This window comes from Oncorhynchus nerka, linkage group LG26 (genome assembly GCF_034236695.1).
Source record: "Oncorhynchus nerka isolate Pitt River linkage group LG26, Oner_Uvic_2.0, whole genome shotgun sequence".
Classification (NCBI taxonomy): domain Eukaryota; kingdom Metazoa; phylum Chordata; class Actinopteri; order Salmoniformes; family Salmonidae; genus Oncorhynchus; species Oncorhynchus nerka.
The window spans coordinates 12,372,664-12,397,663 of NC_088421.1; the positions used below are offsets into that span (position 1 = coordinate 12,372,664).

The window sequence follows — 25,000 nt, forward strand, 5'->3', positions numbered from 1 at the left end:
ACTACAATGCCCCGTTCAAAGGCACTTCTTTTGTCTTGCCCGTTGACCCTCTGAATGGCACACACACAATCCGTGTATCAATCGTCTCAAGGCTTAAACATCCTTATTTAACTTGTCTCCTCCCCTTCATCTACAGTGATTGAAGTGGATTTAACAGGTGACATCAATAAGGGATCATAGCTTTCACCTGGATTCACCTGGTCAGTCTATGTTGTGTAAAGTTCAAGTATTCATAATATTTTGTATACTCAGTGTATTCTTTCTCCAACAATAAATCCCACCACTTAAACCCAGTTCCTCATCAGAAGAGAATTGGCGCAGGTACTGCTGCTGTGCCTCTCTGTGCGCACCAGTATGTTGAGGAAATCACAGGCTATAAAACTACAAAACCCAGGAGTCATGAGCTGGGCCCTAGGGAGAGCTTAACAATGCATGAAGTGGACTGGACCACTGACTGTGTCCACTGTTATGTTTCATAAACCCTCTCTAAAGGAAGAGACAGACAGGGCAGACTGTTGAACGGCCCTGCGCTGTCCCTAAATCACATACGCCATATCCTCCACACTTCATTTCTTTTCTCCACTGATCTGATGTGTTAGTGCAACCCCCCCCCCCCTCCCCCAGAGAGTTAAAACACAGACAGGACCATTCTCTTCTCTCCTCAGCCTGTAACCATGGTACCGCAGGGAGTCACAGGGAAAACGTTGAATGGTTTCATTTCTTTCCATTATCTGATGCTCTTAACGACCACAGCTTCAAACTCTTAGTACCAACACATACGACAACTTTAATCTTCCATTGTCTCGCAAAGCATACTATGACCTAAATGTGTCGTAGAAGAAGACATCTTGTTCATTATTGTGTGTGTGTGTGTGTGTGTGTGTGTGTGTGTATGTGTGCACGTGCCTGTGTGCCTGCGCGTTTGTGTAAACAGTCGTACTAATAGATGCATTGAGAGTAGGCTCAGCCGTTTTCACCTGCATCTTGCGGAGCTGGGAGAGCTGTTTGCGCAGGTCGGTGGCGTTCTGCTGCAGGTCGTGGAGGTGAAGCTGCATCTGCAGCCGGGTGACGGTGGTGACCTGGCTGTCTCCGGAGGGAGGGGGGGGCATCAGAGCCAGCGGGGCCGACGGCGTCAGAGCTGACAATCACAGGACAGAACACAGGTTATGAGGACGTTAGAGGAAACTGGGTTAATTACAATGCTGTATGTATAAAGACATCTGACACACAACAGCAGATACATGCACGCACGCACACACACACACACACACACACACACACACACACACTTCCACACACAGTCTTGGGAGCACAGGTAAAGGTTCCCAGCTCAGTTCCTGGACAGAGGTAGACTGAAAACGAACAGAGAGAGTATGTTGATGGTGCGAGGAGAATATCCTTCTGAATCTCAGATGTATGAACATCCAGACAGACCCAGAAGGACCCAACAACACAAAACCAGAGACGTGTGGGGGGGGGGGGGGGGGGGGAGTAGAAGGATTATAGACAACCAAAGGGTACATAAGAGAAGAGACACACCACCACCAATATCGGAGCTGTGACAACACCAGACACCCACCCAGGGGCAGAGAGATGAGAGGAGATATAGAAGAGAAGAGGAGAAGGGAAGAAGAGTGAAACTACCTTTCCGCTTCAGCCGTCCAGCTGTAACACAGAAGCAGTGAGCCAGTTACCAAAGATAAAGAGAGAGAAGAGAGAGTGGAGGAAAACTGGGAGTAATCTTCAAGGTTTACATTGCCAGAGGCAAATGAGGACCCCTGGACACTTCCTCTATCGACTATTGCTGAGAGAAAAACGGCTAATTTAACAGCTTTATTTTCTGGTGTTATTTCATGTCAAGGAGAGGCATCAAAGGCAGACGTGTCTTTTCGCTGGCCCTTTGAAGGTCTGGCCATTGAACAGCAAGTCTATGCAGACTCACTCATGCTAAACGGAGGCACAAGGAACAGGGGAAGAAAGAGATATGGAGAGAGAGAGGGAGTGAGAGAAAAGAGAAATACAACAGAAGAAGAAAGGGAAGGAAATGTGAGAGTAAGAGAGAGATATTAGAGGAAGCAGAGACAGAGGGATGGGTTTGTGTCTAGGTTGCGAGTTGAGGGAGATGTGTCTGTTGTGGTTTAAAGACCAGTAGCCATCTTATCTGTTAAAATAGCTGGTCTAGGCCTGGCCCAGTGGGTAAATGGACCTGAAAACTAAGCTCAACCTGAACTATTGTAAATGGTTAGCAGGACTGGACGCAGTCTGACTACAAGATCAAACTAAAACTCAATTCACCTCAATCTAGTTTGAGCTAGAACTTTAGGCGTGGTACTCACTTCCAGTGGCGGAGCCGTCGCTGTTGGATTCGGTCTTCTCGCTGGAAGAGAAAGGGAAGGGCCGTGAGAACTCCGAGCCCTGGTCCGGAGGGCAGCCCGCCATCATGCAGAGACGCAGTAGGCCGCATCTGAGGATCAACCAGGGCCACAGGGCAAGGCAATTACAGTGCTAATGCCAACACCTGTACTATACTTACGCATTATGTACTTATACTACAGAGTGCTTTATACTGTCCACAGGGCAAGGTCACCACTACCAGCCAATTACAGTGCTAATGCCAACACCTGTACTATAATCATGTACAGTACTACTATACTGCAATAATGTACTTGAACGTATTCTGGTCTGTTAAACAACGATATAGTATCCTGAAAGTCAAGGTATTAGAGTGGCCATCACAATCCTTGACCTCAATCCCATAGAAAATTTGTGGGCAGAACTGAAAAAGCATGTGCGAGCAAGGAGGCCTACAAACCTGACTCAGTTACACCAGCTCTGTCAGGAGGAATGGGCCAAAATTCACCCAACTTATTGTGGGAGGCTTGTGGAAGGCTACCAGAAACGTTTGACCCAAGTTAAACAATTTAAAGGCAATGCTACCAAATACTAATTGAGAGTATGTAAATTTCTGACCCACTGGGAATGTGATGAAACAAACAAAAGCTGAAATAAATCATTCCCTCTACTATAATTCTGATACATTTCACATTCTTAAAAAATGTGGTGATCCTAACTGACCTAAAACAGTCAGTTACTAGGATTAAATGTCTGGAATTGTGAAAAACTGAGTTTAAATGTATTTGGCTAAGGTGTATGTAAACTTCCGACTTCAACTGTACGTCTATGAATGGCTCTGTGTGTTTGGGCTCTTAAGGGGGTCTTACGTGCTGTCACTGTCGGGTGCTTTGGTCAGTACACTCTGAACCAGGCCTGTCAGACTGGCTATCTGTTTCTCCATGGCCTCCATACGATCCAGACGGTCCAGACGCTCCCTGGAGAAAGCCAGTAGGTTAACAAACGCTGGTCAGTTAGGTTCACTCACACACACACAAACATGGAAGCTGGTGCACCCACACATCCCACAGTAACGTCAAAACATACTAGTATACACTAGAAAACACCTAGTGAAACAGTTACTGTATAGAGGAAGCATGAAATATCAAACCACACATACACACACACACACATACTCACCTGGACTCAGAAGTCTCTCCAGGGAGTGGGGAGCTGTATCCGGGTGCAAACCTGCTCCCGTCCCCTCCTGGCCCGGCCTGCAGGACCAGAGGGTCAGAGCTGGAACTGGGCCTGGACTTGGGGCTCTCCACAAACACGGAAGAGGAGGCTGAGTCCTTGCGGAAGGTCTGCCTGACCGGAGAGGCTCGGCTGGGGGAGCTAGAGTACGAGTCCCCCCTGTCCCTCAGCTGCATATCAGGGATCTTCTGGGGGGAGGAGGGGGGCATGCGGAAGCCCATGCCCAGTGTGGCTGAGGAATAGGAGTCGGAGTATAGGGGACCTCCAGGCTTGTACAGGGCATCCTCCAGCTCCCCCTGCAGGGCGGCAGCAGAGTAGGTGCTGAGGGAGCGCACAGAGCCGCGGCGATACAGCCCACCAGACACGGGGAAGCCGAAGGGGTCTCCAATGGCAGCCAGCGACTGTGTGGAGGCGATGCTGAGGCGGCCCTCGTGTACCAGGCTGTAGGGGTCGGCGTACAGCCCCTCCTTCACCAGCATCATGTTCTTCCCAGAAACCTCCTCGTCGGGCTTGACGTCGCGGCGCTCCAGGATGGCACTAGGGGAGGAGGATAGGCCGGCGTTGGGGCCCCGTGGTGGGAGCCGGCTCCAGGGTGGTGGGAGTGCTGGGGCTGGTGCTGCTGGGGGTGCTGCTGGTGCTGGGAGTGTTGTTGTAGCTGGGGGTGACTACCCGGCCCGGCAAAGGAGGGGGGCCGACCCCCGCTGTAAGACAGACGGGAGCGGGATGGGGAGCCGGATGGGGGAGAGGCGGAGGAGGAGGGCAGGGTGTTGAGGCGGCGGGTGGGGGAGGACTCTCGGGACGTGTACACCAGATCCCTCTGAAACGACATCAGGGACGGGGGTGGAGGGTAGGTTACCATGGATACCAGTGGATGAAAACGCTGTGCTCCCCCTCTGTGCCAGGCTGACAATCAGAGGATAGGAAATCACACTGACATTGGACAGTCTGTGGCAGCCTGGGCTCATCATCGCAAGCCCACATCAAATACCAGCACACAATCAACACGTGTGATTGAAGTCTATAGTAATGGCTCTATCCAAGAGTACAGTAAGGCTTATAGGATATGGGATTACCTACATGTATTGACTGTCACCTTAGAGTGTAATAACTGAAAATGAAAGAGCTTAAAAGAGGGGCCTAGTCCAGCCTTATTGTTTCTTTCTTCTCCTTCCACTCGTCTAAGAGAACCTCTGAGCTCCTTTTAACCAGCCCAACTAAACCCACTGGATTACAAAGAGCTGGTATTAAGCACTTCTCCATATCTGCACATATCCATTTCTTCTCTATTGAAGAGAAGTGAGAGAAAGCAGGAGATTAAACCACTCCTGGTTCATTGGAATGAATGTGAGGAATTTCCTCATCCACCACAGGTTCTTTCTTCTCTCCTCCACCGCTTGCCTGGATGGTCTAAAACTTTTATATTCTGCCTGATTTTTACTCTGCATCTCCCACTTTTTCAATTCCTCTCTCTCCTGTTTATGTCTTTCCACAACCTACAGTAATTATCTCTCTCTCCTGTTTGTCTTTCCTCAACCTACAGTAATAATCTCTCTCTCCTGTTTGTCTTTCCTCAACCTACAGTAATTATCTCTCTCACCTGTTTGTCTTTCCTCAACCTACAGTAATAATCTCTCTCTCCTGTTTGTCTTTCCTCAACCTACAGTAATTATCTCTCTCTCCTGTTTATGTCTTTCCTCAACCTACAGTAATTATCTCTCTCTCCTGTTTGTCTTTCCTCAACCTACAGTAATTATCTCTCTCTCCTGTTTGTCTTTCCTCAACCTACAGTAATTATCTCTCTCTCCTGTTTGTCTTTCCTCAACCTACAGTAATAATCTCTCTCTCCTGTTTGTCTTTCCTCAACCTACAGTAATTATCGCTCTCTCCTGTTTGTCTTTCCTCAACCTACAGTAATAATCTCTCTCTCCTGTTTGTCTTTCCTCAACCTACAGTAATTATCTCTCTCTCCTGTTTGTCTTTCCTCAACCTACAGTAATAATCTCTCTCTCATGTTTGTCTTTCCTCAACCTACAGTAATTATCTCTCTCTCCTGTTTGTCTTTCCTCAACCTACAGTAATTATCTCTCTCTCCTGTTTGTCTTTCCTCAACCTACAGTAATTATCTCTCTCTCCTGTTTGTCTTTCCTCAACCTACAGTAATAATCTCTCTCTCCTGTTTGTCTTTCCTCAACCTACAGTAATTATCTCTCTCTCCTGTTTATGTCTTTCCTCAACCTACAGTAATAATCTCTCTCTCCTGTTTGTCTTTCCTCAACCTACAGTAATTACCTCTCCTGTTTGTCTTTCCTCAACCTACAGTAATAATCTCTCCTGTTTGTCTTTCCTCAACCTACAGTAATTACCTCTCCTGTTTGTCTTTCCTCAACCTACAGTAATTATCTCTCTCTCCTGTTTGTCTTTCCTCAATCTACAGTAATTATCTCTCTCTCCTGTTTGTCTTTCCTCAACCTACAGTAATTATCTCTCTCTCCTGTTTGTCTTTCCTCAACCTACAGTAATTATCTCTCTCTCCTGTTTGTCTTTCCTCAACCTACAGTAATAATCTCTCTCTCCTGTTTGTCTTTCCTCAACCTACAGTAATTATCTCTCTCTCCTGTTTATGTCTTTCCACAACCTACAGTAATTATCTCTCTCTCCTGTTTGTCTTTCCTCAACCTACAGTAATTATCTCTCTCCTGTTTATGTCTTTCCACAATCTACAGTAATTATCTCTCTCTCCTGTTTGTCTTTCCTCAACCTACAGTAATTATCTCTCTCTCCTGTTTGTCTTTCCTCAACCTACAGTAATTACCCCTCTCTCCTGTTTATGTCTCTCCTCAACCTACAGTAATTATCTCTCTCTCCTGTTTGTCTTTCCTCAACCTACAGTAATAATCTCTCTCTCCTGTTTGTCTTTCCTCAACCTACAGTAATTATCTCTCTCTCCTGTTTATGTCTTTCCACAACCTACAGTAATTATCTCTCTATCCTGTTTGTCTTTCCTCAACCTACAGTAATTATCTCTCTCCTGTTTATGTCTTTCCACAATCTACAGTAATTATCTCTCTCTCCTGTTTGTCTTTCCACAATCTACAGTAATTATCTCTCTCTCCTGTTTGTCTTTCCTCAACCTACAGTAATTATCTCTCTCTCCTGTTTGTCTTTCCTCAACCTACAGTAATAATCTCTCTCTCCTGTTTGTCTTTCCTCAACCTACAGTAATTATCTCTCTCTCCTGTTTATGTCTTTCCACAACCTACAGTAATTATCTCTCTCTCCTGTTTGTCTTTCCTCAACCTACAGTAATTATCTCTCTCCTGTTTATGTCTTTCCACAACCTACAGTAATTATCTCTCTCTCCTGTTTGTCTTTCCTCAACCTACAGTAATTATCTCTCTCCTGTTTATGTCTTTCCTCAACCTACAGTAATTATCTCTCTCCTGTTTATGTCTTTCCTCAACCTACAGTAATTATCTCTCTCTCCTGTTTGTCTTTCCTCAACCTACAGTAATAATCTCTCTCTCCTGTTTGTCTTTCCTCAACCTACAGTAATTATCTCTCTCTCCTGTTTATGTCTTTCCACAACCTACAGTAATTATCTCTCTCTCCTGTTTGTCTTTCCTCAACCTACAGTAATTATCTCTCTCCTGTTTATGTCTTTCCACAATCTACAGTAATTATCTCTCTCTCCTGTTTGTCTTTCCACAATCTACAGTAATTATCTCTCTCTCCTGTTTGTCTTTCCTCAACCTACAGTAATTATCTCTCTCTACACTCGATCCCTCCGATGTCAACAACTACAGACCAGTATCCCTTCTTTCTTTTCTCTCCAAAACTCAACCTATCTCTCTCAGAATGAGTCCAAATCAGTCAGGTTTCAAGACTAGTCATTCAACTGAGACTGCTCTTCTCTCACGGAGGCGCTTTGCTAACTCTCTCTCCTCTGCTCTCATCCTTCTAGACCTACGATACTGTGAACCATCATCTCCACCCTCTCCGAGTTCCTTAGTTGTCCTACCTGACAGGTCGCTCCTACCAGGTGGCGTGGCAACCGTCTCCACACCACGTGCTCTCACCACTGGTGTCCCCCAGGGCTCTGTTCTAGGCCCTCTCCTATTCTCGCTATACACCAAGTCACTTGGCTCTGTCATAACCTCACATGGTCTCTCCTATCATTGCTATGCAGACGACACACAATTAATCTTCTCCTTTCCCCCTTCTGATGACCAGGTCGCATCTCTGCATGTCTGGCAGACATATCCGTGTGGATGACGGATCACCACCTCAAGCTGAACCTCGGCAAGACGGAGCTGCTCTTCCTCCCGGGGAAGGACTGCCCGTTCCATGATCTCGCCATCACGGTTGACAACTCCATTGTGTCCTCCTCCCAGAGCGCTAAGAACCTTGGCGTGATCCTGGACAACACCCTGTTCTCAACTAACATCAAGGCGGTGGCCCGTTCCTGTAGGTTTCTCTACAACATCCAAGTACGACCCCGGCGCAGTCCTAATCCAGGCACTTGTCATCTCCCGTCTGGATTACTCGCTGTTGGCTGGGCTCCCTGCCTGTGCCATTAAACCCCTACAACTCATCCCTACAGCCCGTCTGGTGTCAACCTTCCCAAGTTCTCTCGTCACCCTGCTCCTCCGCTTCCTCCACTGGCTTCCAGTTGCTCGCATCCGCTACAAGACCATGGTTTCCTCAAGGGGAACGGCACCTCTACCTCCAGGCTCTGATCAGGCCCTACACCCAAACAAGGGCACTGCGTTCATCCACCTCTGGCCTGCTCGCCTCCCTACCACTGAGGAAGTACAGTTCCCGCTCAGCCCAGTTCGCTGCTCTGGCCCCCAATGGTGGAACAAACTCCCTCAACGCCAGGACAGCGGAGTCAATCACCACCTTCCGGAGACACCTGAAACCCCACCTCTTTAAGGAATACCTAGGATAGGATAAAGTAATCCCTCTTCCCCCTCCCCTGAAAAGATTTAGATGCACTACTGTTCCACTGGAGGTCATAAGGTGAATGCACCAATTTGTAAGTCGCTCTGGATAAGAGCGTCTGCTAAATGACTTAAATGTAATGTAAATGTTTGTCTTTCCTCAACCTACAGTAATTATCTCTCTCTCCTGTTTGTCTTTCCTCAACCTACAGTAATTATATCTCTCTCCTGTTTATGTCTTTCCACAACCTACAGTAATTACCTCTCTCTCCTGTTGGTGTCTTTCCTCAATCTACAGTAATTATCTCTCTCCTGTTTATGTCTTTCCACAATCTACAGTAATTATCTCTCTCTCCTGTTGGTCTTTCCTCAACCTACAGTAATTATCTCTCTCTCCTGTTTGTCTTTCCTCAACCTACAGTAATTATCTCTCTCCTGTTTATGTCTTTCCACAATCTACAGTAATTATCTCTCTCTCCTGTTTGTCTTTCCTCAACCTACAGTAATTACCTCTCTCTCCTGTTTATGTCTCTCCTCAACCTACAGTAATTATCTCTCTCTCCTGTTTATGTCTTTCCACAATCTACAGTAATTATCTCTTTCTCCTGTTTATGTCTTTCCACAATCTACAGTAATTATCTCTCTCTCCTGTTTGTCTTTCCTCAACCTACAGTAATTACCTTTCTCTCCTGTTTATGTCTTTCCTCAATCTACAGTAATTACCCCTCTCTCCTGTTTGTCTTTCCTCAACCTACAGTAATTATCTCTCTCTCCTGTTTGTCTTTCCTCAACCTACAGTAATTATCTCTCTCTCCTGTTTGTCTTTCCTCAACCTACAGTAATTACCTCTCTCTCCTGTGTATGTCTTTCCACAACCTACAGTAATTATCTCTCTCACCTGTTTCTTTCCTCAACCTCTCCTACTCTCCTTCCTCTAGTCATCCCTGTGTCTTTGCCTCCTCATCCTTTTTTAAATATCCTTTTTCCTTTCTCCTAATCTTCACATACAGTATACTGTAAAGTGATGATGGACAGGACTGTGTATAAGAGCCATTGCAGAGGGAGGTCATCATACACACACACACACACACACACACACACACACACACACACACACACACACACACACACACACACACACACACACACACACACACACACACACACACACACACACACACACTTGTACAGAGGAGTCGGGACACATACTTACATAAAACCCTGAAAACACAGTTAAAACCAACTATCCAAACCCAAAAATGTACACCCGGGAGCAGTTCAATGTCAAGATGTTAGTTAACATGCAGGGTAGTCCCCAGCACAGCACTGAACTAGGAGGGGGTGTGCAGTTCACACACACAGTCATAGAACAAAGAGCCAGCAAAGAGCCAGCAACTTGAATGTTCTTCAAAGGCCTGGCTTTACCCCCCTGGAAATATGAACTCTCTATGATTTAATTGAATCTAGTTCATCTGGGATATTTTGGTGTTCCTCCATACACAATTTAGGGAATTTAGTATGCACGCACTCACAAAAACACACTCATACGCACAGACAGAGACCCCCACACACACACACACACACACACACACACACACACACACACACACACACACACACACACACACACACACACACACACACACACACACACACACACACACACACTCTAATTATTTGCATAGGTAATGGCTGATTCATCCGCAATGTAGTGTGACTATTACAGATGGAAGGGACTGAAAACAGAACAACTTCAAGGTTCCTTGAACCAAAACAGAGACATGCACAGGGGGTGAAACAAGCTCATCTCCCTGGGAAACATTGTTATTTTGTGTCCAGGCAGCATATGGTGCTCTTGAAGATAAAAGTACTGCGCAGCGGGAATATCTGGAGAAATAACCTATACGCCTCCACAACCTGTCAAACTTACTGTTGCAACATAAACACAAAAGAGCTGTTGCACCTTCAAAGGTCAACGCCCAACAGTAGTGTGACAGTATCAGTATTTATAGTAGAATCCAGAGCCCTCCATCCACCTATCTCCCTATCAGACGCCCAGCCCAGCTCCACCCCCCTCACCCTTCTCACCCCTCCCTGTCTCACCCTCAGGTCCCCGTTGACCAGGTGTGTGGCGGGGTAGGAGGCGTAGATGGGCTCCTTGCGGTAGATCTTGATGATGCTGCGGTCCTGGATGTCCCGGATGTCCTCCAGCTCGTAGAAGACGTTGCGCGCCTCGTCCTTGATCAGGATGGCCGTGTTGGAGGACTTGAGCATCCCTGCCGTCAGCTTCTGGGGGAACATGTGCACGATGAGGGCGTGCAGCGTGTCCAGGCTGCTCAGCTCGTGGGTGATGTGCACCCGCCGCGTCTCATCCCCAAACTGCAGGAACAGCACGCCTGGAGAAGGAGAGTGATGAAGAGAGAGGGGGAGAGAATTGATCATATATTTTTATGATCTTTTCTAAATTTACTGAACAGCTAGAGAGAGATTATGACAGTGGGGAAAAGGTAGAGAGAGGCTGGGTCAAAGGGCAGCAGGCCGGATTTGAACCTATGCCGACACCGTAGATGTGTGGACCACACTAGGCCACAGAGAGAGGATTTAAAGTCAAGGATGAAGGTGGCGCAGGAGATAATAGAACAATAGAGGAAAGGGTGACGAAAGTCAAATGAAAAGGAGAGAGAGATAAAGGGAAGGTCTGGTTGATAAACAGAGGAGGAGGAGGTGGGAGTGAGAGAGTGCCACTGTCCTAAAGCACTGCCTAAACTCCTCTTCCAAAGGGCTCATCATCCGTCACTGTCACTGCTTTTACAGCGCTCTGTTTCTCCCTGCGTGCTTAGCATCGCCTACACCCACCAATGTTTATAAGTCTGATCCATCCACACTGTAAAGCTGTCCCAACGATGAGTTCACAGGTATGATACTGTAGTCCACACTGTAAAGCTGTCCCAACGATGAGTTCATACTTATGACACTGTAGTCTACACTGTAAAGCTGTCCCAACACTGAGTTCACAGGTATGACACTGTAGTCCACACTGTAAAGCTGTCCCAACGATGAGTTCACACTTATGACACTGTAGTCCACACTGTAAAGCTGTCCCAACGATGAGTTCATACTTATGACACTGTAGTCTACACTGTAAAGCTGTCCCAACACTGAGTTCACAGGTATGACACTGTAGTCCACACTGTAAAGCTGTCCCAACGATGAGTTCATACTTATGACACTGTAGTCTACACTGTAAAGCTGTCCCAACACTGAGTTCACAGGTATGACACTGTAGTCCACACTGTAAAGCTGTCCCAACGATGAGTTCACACTTATGACACTGTAGTCCACACTGTAAAGCTGTCCCAACGATGAGTTCACACTTATGACACTGTAGTCCACACTGTAAATCTGTCCCAACGATGAGTTCACACTTATGATACTGTAGTTCACACTGTAAAGCTGTCCCAACGATGAGTTCACACTTATGATACTGTAGTCCACACTATAAAGCTGTCCCAACGATGAGTTCACACTTATGACACTGTAATTCACACTGTAAAGCTGTCCCAACGATGAGTTCACACTTATGATACTGTAGTCCACACTATAAAGCTGTCCCAACGATGAGTTCACACTTATGATACTGTTCACACAGCTGTCCCACGATGAGTTCACACTTATGATACTGTAGTCCACACTATAAAGCTGTCCCAACGATGAGTTCACACTTATGATACTGTAGTCCACACTATAAAGCTGTCCCAACGATGAGTTCACACTTAAATGATGAGTTCACACTGTAGATACTGTAGTCCACACTGTAAAGCTGTCCCAACGATGAGTTCACACTTATGATACTGTAGTTCACACTGTAAAGCTGTCCCAACGATGAGTTCACACTTATGACACTGTAGTTCACACTGTAAAGCTGTCCCAACGATGAGTTCACACTTATGACACTGTAGTTCACACTGTAAAGCTGTCCCAACGATGAGTTCACACTTATGATACTGTAGTCCACACTGTAAAGCTGTTCCCAACACTGAGTTCACAGGTATGCCACTGTAGTCCACACTGTAAAGCTGTCCCAATGATGAGTTCACACAATGATGAGTTATGATACTGTAGTCCACACTGTAAAGCTGTCCCAACACTGAGTTCACACTTATGACACTGTAGTTCACACTGTAAAGTTGTCCCAACGATGAGTTCACACTTATGACACTGTAGTTCACACTGTAAAGCTGTCCCAACGATGAGTTCACACTTATGACACTGTAGTCCACACTGTAAAGCTGTCCCAACACTGAGTTCACAGGTATGACACTGTAGTCCACACTGTAAAGCTGTCCCAACGATGAGTTCACACTTATGACACTGTAGTCCACACTGTAAAGCTGTCCCAACACTGAGTTCACAGGTATGACACTGTAGTCCACACTGTAAAGCTGTCCCAACGATGAGTTCACACTTATGACACTGTAGTTCACACTGTAAAGTTGTCCCAACGATGAGTTCACACTTATGACACTGTAGTTCACACTGTAAAGCTGTCCCAACGATGAGTTCACACTTATGACACTGTAGTCCACACTGTAAAGCTGTCCCAACACTGAGTTCACAGGTATGACACTGTAGTCCACACTGTAAAGCTGTCCCAACACTGAGTTCACAGGTATGACACTGTAGTCCACACTGTAAAGCTGTCCCAACGATGAGTTCACACTTATGACACTGTAGTCCACACTGTAAAGCTGTCCCAACACTGAGTTCACACTTATGACACTGTAGTCCACACTGTAAAGCTGTCCCAACACTGAGTTCACACTTATGATACTGTAGTTCACACTGTAAAGCTGTCCCAACACTGAGTTCACACTTATGATACTGTAGTTCACACTGTAAAGCTGTCCCAACACTGAGTTCACAGGTATGACACTGTAGTCCACACTGTAAAGCTGTCCCACCACTGAGTTCACTATTATGATACTGTAGTTCACACTGTAAAGCTGTCCCAATGCTGAGTTCACTCAATATGACTCTGTAGCAGAAATAAATGAATAATACGCCAGGATTTGAATCATGACTTAATGTCTATGAACATATGATCCCTGTGCTAATAATGAAATGCAGTGTATGGCTGTGTATGGTTGTCGTGTCCCAGACATGTAAAGTGAGGTGTGGATGATCCAGTGTTGTGTAAGCAGTAACGCACCACAGGGCCGGCAGGCAGAGAATCATCACACTCATCTGAGGGTGCGAAGAGACACCAGGCTGTAGGTTACATGACTAACCCAGGAGCTGTGTGATCGGTCCCTGATAAAAACACCCAGCCGGGAGTGCATAACTTACGCTTCTGAAATGGCTACAAAATATGCAAATGTAATCACGATTCAATCATTTCGCAATAATTCATATCGAATAGTGAATACAAATAAACCACAAAACGCGAAAGGAATTGGGAATGGGAATAATTATTTACTATGTAAGTGGATAAGGTTTGATAAGATAGCAGATAAACTAGGTAAATGTTAATATGAAAATGGCATGAAGCCATTCTGATTAGATGAGTAAGTTGAAGTCCACAAAAGCTTTGAGGAAAATGTTGCCTCAGCTATGTAGCTGGTAAAGGCTGTTACATGGTCATGTATATGTCATGCAGTGGCAGTCGGGGACGTTTAAGAGGAGGGAGGATGTTCATTTATTTTATGACCATGGCCTTATTTCTATTACAGCATATTGGATGACTGTCATTCATATTCCCATTCACCCAGCTCAATGTAACATCAATAGGTTTAGGCTACTACATGATACTTTAATTTGGCCTATACCCATCATGAGTTCCTATTGGACAAATTCAGGTATGTTTATCCCCGTTTCGTTCCATTTTGATTCCTTTTAAGAAATGATTTTCAACGGAATCGGCAGAATGAATACACCACTGATCACACGCAAAAACAGTTCACTTTCATATCAGCCACATGTAAACAGCTTGATCACTTTGCTTGTTAATTCCTTCTCGCATCTACGCGCTGTCCTCTCACCTTTTCCATTCGCTTGTGGGCTTCAGTGCACAACACATCAGCTGTTTGTTACCAGGCAAAAAATTCAACAACATCTCTCTTGCTTCTCCTTAATATTTTAAGAAATTCATTTGTTCAAAACTGTTCAACTATTTTCTTTCTCTCTCTCTTTGAGTCAGTTACTCACCACATTTTAAGCACTGCAGTGCTAGCTAGCTGTAGCTTATGCTTTCAGTACTAGATTCATTCTCTGATCCTTTGATTGGGTGGACAATGCCAGTTCATGCTGCAAGAGCTCTGACAGGTTGGAGGACTTCCTCCGGATTACTGTGTAAGTCAATGGAAGAGAGTGAGAACCGTGAGCCTCCAAGGTTTTGTATTGAAGTCAATGTACCCAGAGGAGGACGGAAACTAGCTGTCCTCCGGCTACACCATGGTGATACCCTACAGAGTGCTGTTGAGGTTACAGTAGATCTTCATTGCAAAACAGTATGTCTTAATCAATTATTTGCTGATGTGAATATATTTACCATTGGTTTATCTAAAAGGATAATAAATAATATAATAAATATAATAAATAATAATATATAATATAATAATATAATAATATAATAAATAATAATAATAATAATAAAAGTTTCACTCTTTTTTATTTTTGTGGAATTCACTGAGGAGGATGGTCCTCCCCTTCCTCCACTGAGGAGCCTCCACTGATGTAATGTATATTCTCTGCACTGTCTTACTGTAGCAGTAGTTGGTAAAGGTTAAGATGTGATCATGTACATGTCATGTATAGTTTCTGTACTGTCTGGGTCATGTCCAGCTCCAGTGTGGGTGTTGGGTCTCACCTGGGGAGCGCAGCTTGTTCTGGCTGGCTGAGCGGGACAGGGGCAGACTCTGGCGGAAGCGGTCGGTTCGGCTGAACCCCAGGGGGATGTCAGCCTCAGACATGGTCTCAGCCAGAGACTCAGCCGAGGCAAAGGACAGCTTAGCGGCCTGGTCAGCTAGCCCAGACTGGGTGGACTGGGAGTGACGCGGGCTACGACTCTGGAGGAGAGAAAGTGAGAGGGAGTTTGTTTGGCGAGAGGAGAGCGAGAGAGAGGCAGAAAGAATGGATTTGACAGAGAGGAGTACGGAGAAACGTAAAAGAGGTAACAAACAATAGACAGACTATAAGACAAACAAACCCAATTAAGATTGGCATAATGTATCAGCATGTCAGGACCAACATTCATACAACTGATGCCATCTTTCCTCTTTCTGATTGGGTGGGATGGAATCATGTGACCGTGCCTGTTGGTTCACCAGTGCTGACAGCAGAGGGATACAGCAAGGCAGAGGTCCAGAACACAACACCTTCAGAACTAAGGATCCACTGAGGACCAGTAGGTAGGAATGGGGAAGATACAAAATAACCTGGTGGGCACTGAGACCTGTTTTAATGCTTTAACGCTTATGTAAAGTTCCCTCTCCCCCTATACCTGCATCCTCTCCCTATTGGTTGGGGACCTGCTGGCCTCTGGCCAACCTTAAATGAGTGCAGGCCAGGGCTGTCTGGATTAGACAAGGCCATGTAGATCCAGATCAGGGCTGTCACTCTGGGTTTATTCTACTGGCCTGGACCTGGCCTGGGCCCAGGCAGCATCTCTTCTTCCTCAGCTGCTCTGCTGCAGCTGCTACTAGACTGTGTTCTGGTAGGCTGCTGTGTTCTGTTCAGTGAACTGGCTCCCCTATCCCCACCGCCGGGTCTCCTCCAGCTCCCAGACTACGTTAATGAGCTCCCAGAATGCTCGCTGACGACTGTTAGGATTGCAGAGCCAGCCAGACACATCGAGCCCAAGTTACATTACAGTACAGTGCCTGCGCCCCTCGCTAGTAGAAAACAACTTCTCCTCTGCTCTTTCTGTCGTTTCATCCCTCGTTCTGGTTTAATAAGAATTCAGCATGTTTTTTTCCGAGGCTCTCATTAATTTTGTATTTAGGAAGGCGAGACGCAGCCTCACAGAGCGCTGTGCTCATTGACTCCCAGCAGTGCTCGCTTTGGGGTCATTCACAAATACACGCAACATGCATGCACACACACCACAGGAGGCTGTTGAGGGGAGGATGGCTCATAATGATGTCTGGAACGGCGCAAATGGCATGGCATCAAGCACATGGAAACCATGTGTTTGATGTATTTGATACCATTCCACTCCAGCCTCTACCACGAGCCTGTCCTCCCTAATTAAAGTGCCACCAACCTCCTGTGACACACATACAAACTCACAGACACACACATGCACGCACACATGCACTCACACACACACACACACACACACACACACACACACACACACACACACACACACACACACACACACACACACACACACACACACACACACACACACAGTTCATACTGCAACCACAAACATTTACACAGTGTAGTCACACACACAGCCCCAAAACAGAGTGGTGGCACTTGTAAATGACTGCACTGTTGGAGCTAGGAAGATAAGCGTTTCACTACACCCGCGATAACATCTGATAAATATGTGTGTGCGACAAATCATATGTGATTTGATTTGATTTGGTGGGCAGGCAGACAGTGTCTGAGCACCCAGGGAGAGGGTGGCTCTGAAAGGATCGCCCCCACTGTGCTTTCTAATGGGGTCATTTATCTAAGCAACGACCCGAACTGAGCAGGGAGCACAACAACCCAGTCCATAGCACCACACAGCAGCACATGTATTGTACACACAGAACACACAACAGACACAAACACCAGCTCCAGTGAGCCAAGCAGAGCTCCAGGGCTAAACAAAGCCAGAGCGCAGATGGATAAAACACAGCCATCAGCTTGACTCAGCACAGCAGAGCTAAAAGACACATATCCTATAGAGGAGTGAGCCGCATCTCTAATCACACCAATAATCAAAGGAGGCCTCTAGTGTCTCCAACATGTCAGCGAGCTGACGTCGAGCTAGCACTAGTCCCTGGAGTTTGTGTGTCTACATAACAGAGGATCTTTTCAACAAATCACACCGAACCGGGGAGACCATGCAAAATATCAAACAGAACTCAGGACGAAGTGGAGAGAGGGAAACTAGCTCCGTCTCTCTCGCACACACAGGAGAGAAGATCTGTCAACAAACTCCAGCAACTCACCTAATGAGAATCTTTCACTCAGGTGTGAGTCATTCTATAGTAGCTTGGAGAAACACTAAACACTTAAGAAACAAAAGTAGATTCCCCCAGTGGAACAAAATATGTGTTGGAGGAAAGAAACCATATCGACTTGGTGTTGTTGCGGTAGATACTTTATGTAAAGGTGTCAAAGTGATGTCCCACTGGGCACAAACATCAATTCAACGTCTATTCCAGTTTGGTTCACTTTCATTCCATTGAAATGGAGTGGAATCAACGTTGATTCAACCAGTGGGTGCCCAGTGGGATAGAAGACGGGGAGCATTCCTAGAACCATTTCCTCCTGTGCGTCATCATGGGCAGGTAAACTCACCGTCTGCTGGGAGATCTGTAATGCTAGACACGCTCACTCTCTTCAGAGGAAAACAGTGATTGCACCTCTTCCACTCTTCTCTGCACCTTTTCATCTCCCCCTTCCCTATCACCCTATGTTGTCAATCCAGGCTTTTTCAATAGCGCTCAGTTACTGTGAGGAGCCCACGCTCTTATAATACCACAGAGGAAGAAAACAAGATGATCTTACAGGAAATATAACTGATTGGAAAGGAGGACACAGCGGACTCCAACATACCTAGGACCATGAACTGCTTTAAATCTCACAACAAACCCAACCCTTTTCTCTCTCTCTTCCTCCCTCTCTCCGTTTCTCTTATTTTGTCTCTTGTACATTTTTTCTATTTCTTATTTCACTTTTATTTAACCAGGTAGGCTAGTTGAGAACAAGTTCTGCGACCTGCCAAGATAAAGCAAAGCAGTGCGACACAATCAAGAACACAGAGTTACAAATGGAATAAACAAACATATAGTCAAAAAAAAATGTCTATATACTGTGTGCAAATGAGGTAAGATAAGGCAATAAATAGGCCACGGTGGTGAAATAATTACAATTTAGCAATTAAACACTGGAGTGATAGATGTGCAGAAGATGAATGTGAAAGTAGAGATACTGGGTTGCAAAGGAGCAAAACATAAATAAAATAAAATAACAGTATGGGGATGAGGTAGTTGGATGGGCTATTTACAGATGGGCTATGTGCAGGTGCAGTGATCTGTGAGCTGCTCTGACAGCTGGCGCTTAAAGTTAGTGAGGGAGATATGAGTCTCCAGCTTCAGTGATTTTTTGCAATTCGTTCCAGTCATTGGCAGCAGAGAACTGTAAGGAAAGGCGGCCAAAGGAGGAATTGGCTTTGGGGGTGACCAATGAAATATACCTGCTGGAGCACGTGCTACGGGTGGGTGCTGCTATGGTGACCAGTGAGCTGAGATAAGGCGGGGCTTTACTTAGCAAAGACTTATAGATGACCTGGAGCCAGTGGGTTTGGCAACAAATATGAAGCAAGGGCCAGTCAACGAGAGCATACAGGTCGCAGTGGTGGGTAGTATATGGGGCTTTGGTGACAAAACGGATGGCACTGTGATAGACTGCATTCAATTTGCTGAGTAGAGTGTTGGAGGCTATTTTGTAAATGACATGGCCAAAGTCAAGGATCGGTAGGATAGTCAGTTTTACAAGGGTATGTTTGGCAGCATGAGTGAAGGATGCTTTGTTGAGAAATAGGAAGCCAATTCTATATTTAATTTTGGATTGGAGATGCTTAATGTGAGTCTGGAAGGAGAGTTTACAGTCTAACCAGACACCTAGGTGTTTGTAGTTGTCCACATATTCTAAGTCAGAAACGTCCAGAGGACATTCCCAGAGTGGGTCACGTTTAAAGGTTGTAATTACTAAACTATATGGAATTGTTGTAAGAAGGTCATACATTGAATTTTAAGACGCTTTGATGAATCAAAGAAAATTCTAAATGTTTTATTTGTTGAACATTTTTATTTGGCATTACTGCTATTAGCCCATACTGTACATTGCATTACAGATTCACTAGAGGGGAACAACAGATAGTTCCCCCCCCCAAAACAAATCTAAAGGAAGCTTGTTCTGAAGTCTAGGTCCTATATCTGAGAGATATAAGAAAGATCAGGAAACATTATTTCCTTTTTCATACACTGAGTATACCAAACATTAGGAACACCTTACTAATATTGAGTTGCCCTCAGAACAGCCTCAATTCATCGGGGCATGGCCTCTACAAGGTGTTAAAAGGGATCCACAGGGATGCTGGCCCATGTTGACTTCAATGCTTCTCACAGGTGTGTCAAGTTGACTGTATGTGCTTTGGGTGGTGGACCATTCTTGATACTCAAGGGAAACTGTTGATAGTGGAAAAACCCAGCAGCGTTGCAGTTCTCGACACAAACCAGTGCGCCTGGCACCTACTACCATACCCTGTTCAAAGGCACTTCATTTTTTTTGTCTTGCACATTTACCCTCTGAGTGGCACACAGACACACTCCATGTCTCAATTGTCTCAAGGATTAAAATTCCTTCTTTAACCTGTCTCCTCCCCTTCATCTACACTGACTGAAGTGGATTTAACAAGTGAAATTAAGGGATCATAGCTTTCAACAGGATTCACCTGATCAGTCTATGTCATGGAAAGAGTAGATGTTCTTAATGTTTTGTATTCTCAGTGTATGTCCTTCTCCTTTCCTTTCCCTCCCCATCTCTCTCTCTCTCTCTCTGTCTCTGTCTCTCTCTCTCTCTCTCTCTCTCTCTCTCTACAATCTCTCTCTGTGTGCCATCTTTCCCCTTCCTTTCCCGCTCTGTCGCTCACACCCCTCAGAGCGTCATCAGTTTTTCATCCGTCTCAAAAGTAGCTTCTCATTCTGGGTGTCTGTGTCTCTCTATGTCAACACCTCTGTTTCTGGACAGCTCTCAAAGCAGCCAAGCACCCTTCTACTCCTTCTCCTGCTGCCGTCTATGTCTGTTTGTACAGCCCTGCTCTCACACACACTCGCTCTCTCCCCACACATTGTGCTATTTCACCTAACAGGGAGAGAAGAGCCTGGAAAACAAGCAAGCCTACGGCTGTTCTGCAAAAATTGGAAACAAAAATTACCCCCCTTAATAAATCCATCTCCCTCCCTCTTACTCCTCACTTACTCTTTCCCTCTATCTCTGGCTTTCACTCACGCCGTCTATCTCTCAGCCCCCCTCCCCCTCTCTCTCCTTGGCTGAGCTCAGTCTCTTCATAATATGGGGAGTCGTCAATGCATGGAAGAAATTGTTCTGCCAAATTGAGCTGGATTGTTCGCTGATGCGATCTGCTCGCTAGGCAGGAGAGTGAAGAAAATGGCGTACTCTGGGGAGGGGGGATGACACCTGAGATGGCTGGTAGTCTTCTTTGCCGAGGAAAAATAGAAAAGGGGCCAGGACAGTAGAATATATAGATACCAGATCTGGGTTCAAATGCATGTGTGTTTGAGTATTTGTTATTCAAATTGTTTTTTTCAGTGTATTTGAGTATTTTCAAATACACAGCCCAAACAAGTACCTTTACTTGAGAAATAATATGTTCCAATACCTGGGTTAAACGCATGGGAGTGTATTTGTGTCGGTGTATTTGAGCATTTTCAAATACTTTCCAAGTGTATTTCCAAATGCATTCCAATATTCAACTGCTTGATTTAAATTAAATTAAATGTTTAAAAAAGGTTATCTGAATGTTTGTTTTGAAATAGTATTTGAACCCAGGTCTGATACATACAGCAGAATAATCTCCATCGGGCTGGATTCTACCTCTTCTTCTACCTCTTCTTCTACCTCTTCTTCTTATCACCTGTTCTCCTCCTTCACTCCTTCACTAATTCTCTTATACAGCCTGCTGAGAATGTGACTCATTCAGTAGGCTTTTAATTATATTAATCTCCAGATTTAGACACTGTGATGTCATTTAGGTGGAGGAGCGCTGGAAAAGTGGGCAAGCGTTATTAGGCGAGCACTTGATCAAGGGCGTGAAAATAACATTTCCACAAAGTCATGGAAGTAGAAAAATGAAGAGAAAATCGAATATTGTGACAGCGATTTGATGACTATCCAGTTGCTGCAGGCAGTCAATCCAAGAAAACCGCTTGAGAAGGGTTTTTAAAGCTTTTTGGACATTATTACGCTCCTCGTAATAATTACATAGCTCTGGGGTAGATGGGTCAGGGATCTGGATATTGATATCTGGTTGCATTTCCACCCTGTCCGGATGATATTTCAGGGAAGCGTAAACCTCAGACGAGGCCTCTACCCACACAGATGACAATACTTCCTGTAAGCCTCTCTGTGTAGATCCATGCTATGCCTCAGCAGCCTCCAGACAACATCTATGAAACATAACCCTCAACACACTGTGAACTATGCCAGCTCACATAGATCCACAGCATGACACTTACACATAAACTCCATCTACTCCATGTACCTCTGTGTCGCACGCAAGACAGATATACCCTCACGGATGTATCCGCAGGCAAGACAGATATACCCTCACGGATGTATCTGCAGGCAAGACAGATATACCCTCACGGATGTATCTGCAGGCAAGACAGATATACCCTCACGGATGTATCTGCAGGCAAGACAGATATACCCTCACGGATGTATCCTCAGGCAAGACAGATATACACTCACAGAGGTATCCTCAGGCAAGACAGATATACCCTCACGGATGTATCTGCAGGCAAGACAGATATACCCTCACGGATGTATCCTCAGGCAAGACAGATATACCCTCACGGATGTATCTGCAGGCAAGACAGATATACCCTCACGGATGTATCTGCAGGCAAGACAGATATACCCTCACGGATGTATCTGCAGGCAAGACAGATATACCCTCACGGATGTATCTGCAGGCAAGACAGATATACCCTCACGGATGTATCCGCAGGCAAGACAGAGCAGAAATAATACATGCCATATTACTGTACATTTCTCCTAATTACAGAATATCTAACCTCAAAGCCTGTCAGTAATATCGAAGGACGTCTGAGAAATGTCAAAGTAACATTTCCACAATGCAACAAGGCACTGTAATTTCTTCTTAACGTCTCAGTTAGCCTGAGTAATACTCTAGCAAGGTCACATGGAAGTTAGCCATTAGCGCTAAGCGCTAGCTGACTGACTGAGGTGGCATTAATCCTGGGAGAATCGTTTCCTGCAGATTAAACGGAGCTTGAAGCCTTTAATCTGCTGCTGCCGCCTGAGACTAGAGAGATGCCAACTGAGAGTCTGCGTGCCAGCGGTGCGACGGGCACAGAAACCAGGCAGAGAGAGCGATGTGCCACCGTGTCATAGGAGCCTGGGGTGGTACACGCACACACGCACACACACACACACACACACACACACACACACACACACACACACACACACGCGCGCGCGCGCACACACACACACACGCACACACGCGCACACACACGCGCACACACACGCACACACACAGACACACACACACACACACACACACACACACACAGACACACATGCACACACGCGCACACACGCGCACACACACACACGCGCGCACACACACACACACGCACACACGCGCACACACACACACACACACACACACACACACACACACGCGCGCACACACACACACACACGCACACACGCACACACACACACACACAACACACACACACACGCGCGCACACACACACACACACAAAGACAAAGACAAAAATACACACAACAAGAACACACCACATTGGATGGAGAAACCAAACTGACACAGCGACACTGTCACTTACAGCACTGACCTTAAAGCTCCAGTAGTTGGGTTGTTGCTGGGGAGAGAGAAAAGGAAAGAGAGAAAAGGAAAGAGAGAAGTGTTAGACATTTACTCTCAAGTATCTGACAGCTAACAATAAAAGCAACTCTCTGAGAAATTGCATGCTGGGTGAGGGAGAGAGAGGACAAGAGACAGAGGGAGCGATGTTGAAAGAGATGGACAGAAGAGGAGAGATAGAGAGAGTGGCTGAAATAGGTAACACAAAGGCCCTTGACAGTGACACACCAGCATCAAATGCTCTTAGAAGTGGCACCATTCCCAGCCCACAACATGCTAGACACACACTACCTAGCCCACTCCCCACACACACACATACAGAGCACAGACATACAGCCACACACAAACACACACTATCCCAAGCATCATGTCATTATCCTCCGTCAGAGCCGACACAGGGCATATTGACAGACCATTAAGGGAATCGTTAATACAACAAGAAGGTTACAATGTTCTTAGCAATTGATTAGCATGTGGATGTGGGCAGGAGAGCGTGAGGGAGGGATCTGTTTGCAACTCAAACCAAGTAGGAACTAGTTACAGGCTGTGCCTTTTGACAGGATTAAATGAAAGAAGTGAAATTGAATTGAATTCAGATGTTGGCCTGTCTCCCAGACTTCTCCATCATCCATCTGCAGACAGGCCCCATCTCTTCCTCCTTTTCTCTTCCTTTTTGCTCCCTCGCTCCACCTGCCTCTCTCTCTATCCATCTGATATTCTCTACCTAACCCACTACCTCATTGCCTCTCCCTCCTCTATTTTTGTCCTCCTGTCCCTCCATTTGCCCCTCTCTACTGTGACAGGGGAAGTTCCATTAAAACATAATAACCATGGTGTGTTATAAACCAGGCCAGGCTTCCAACGGCCTGGAAACACCTCACAATCATATGTAAATTAAAAAGATGGCGACAATTCATGAATTTTGATCCCAAATATAAACTCTTATTCTAGTTCCTTGTTCTTATCTGCAGGCAATTTCCAGTTAATTTACCGGAGTGACCGGTTTCCCTGCTGCCATATATCCACCAGCGTGAGGGTAAGACAAAATGACAGGTTGCCTAGGTTTTCTTCATTTGATTTATCATCATCGGCTAGTTTTTCTTTCTCAGTGTTTCCTTTCGATATCGCCTCATCATATTTTTATTATGGACATCAGTAAGAGTTCATTTGCAACTGATGTGTTACTTTATCCTCTCCCCATCTGTCTCTCACCCAGCGTAGCAATTTATAATAGATGAGCGACATTCATTTAACTATGAAAACCGAGGCAGCTAGCTAGCTGAAGAGCTGGTTATGGCTGGTGGGAATCCTGCCTGACCTACACGATGCCAGTCTCTCTAAGCCTAAGGTGTTCCTCCCTCTATCTCTCTCATTGACACCGTGTTAACCAGTCCTACAGGGCCAAGCTATAGATTCAGGAGGCAGCCTGGTGTACAGGGCAGCCAGGCACACTGATACAATAGTAGCTACCTCTACACCCCATGCTGATCGATGGAGCTGAATTTTTAATGATCCGGTCAAGACTAAAGTGATGACCTGGAGAGAGTGGCAATATACCACCACAGGGCACCGGGTGGCACCGCCATGACTC

General features: G+C 45.7%; 1 protein-coding gene across 1 annotated transcript in view; it reads right to left on the bottom strand.

Annotated features, from left to right (window-relative positions):
- LOC115138830 (SRC kinase signaling inhibitor 1-like) overlaps window positions 1–25,000 on the bottom strand; it is a 72,033-nt gene that overhangs the window by 42,655 nt on the left and 4,378 nt on the right. Inside the window, 9 exon segments of the mRNA XM_065011060.1 lie at window positions 978–1,138; window positions 1,645–1,665; window positions 2,337–2,464; window positions 3,222–3,329; window positions 3,532–4,151; window positions 4,154–4,405; window positions 10,632–10,924; window positions 15,394–15,592; window positions 23,381–23,407. Coding sequence (XP_064867132.1) covers window positions 978–1,138; window positions 1,645–1,665; window positions 2,337–2,464; window positions 3,222–3,329; window positions 3,532–4,151; window positions 4,154–4,405; window positions 10,632–10,924; window positions 15,394–15,592; window positions 23,381–23,407 — 1,809 coding nt within the window.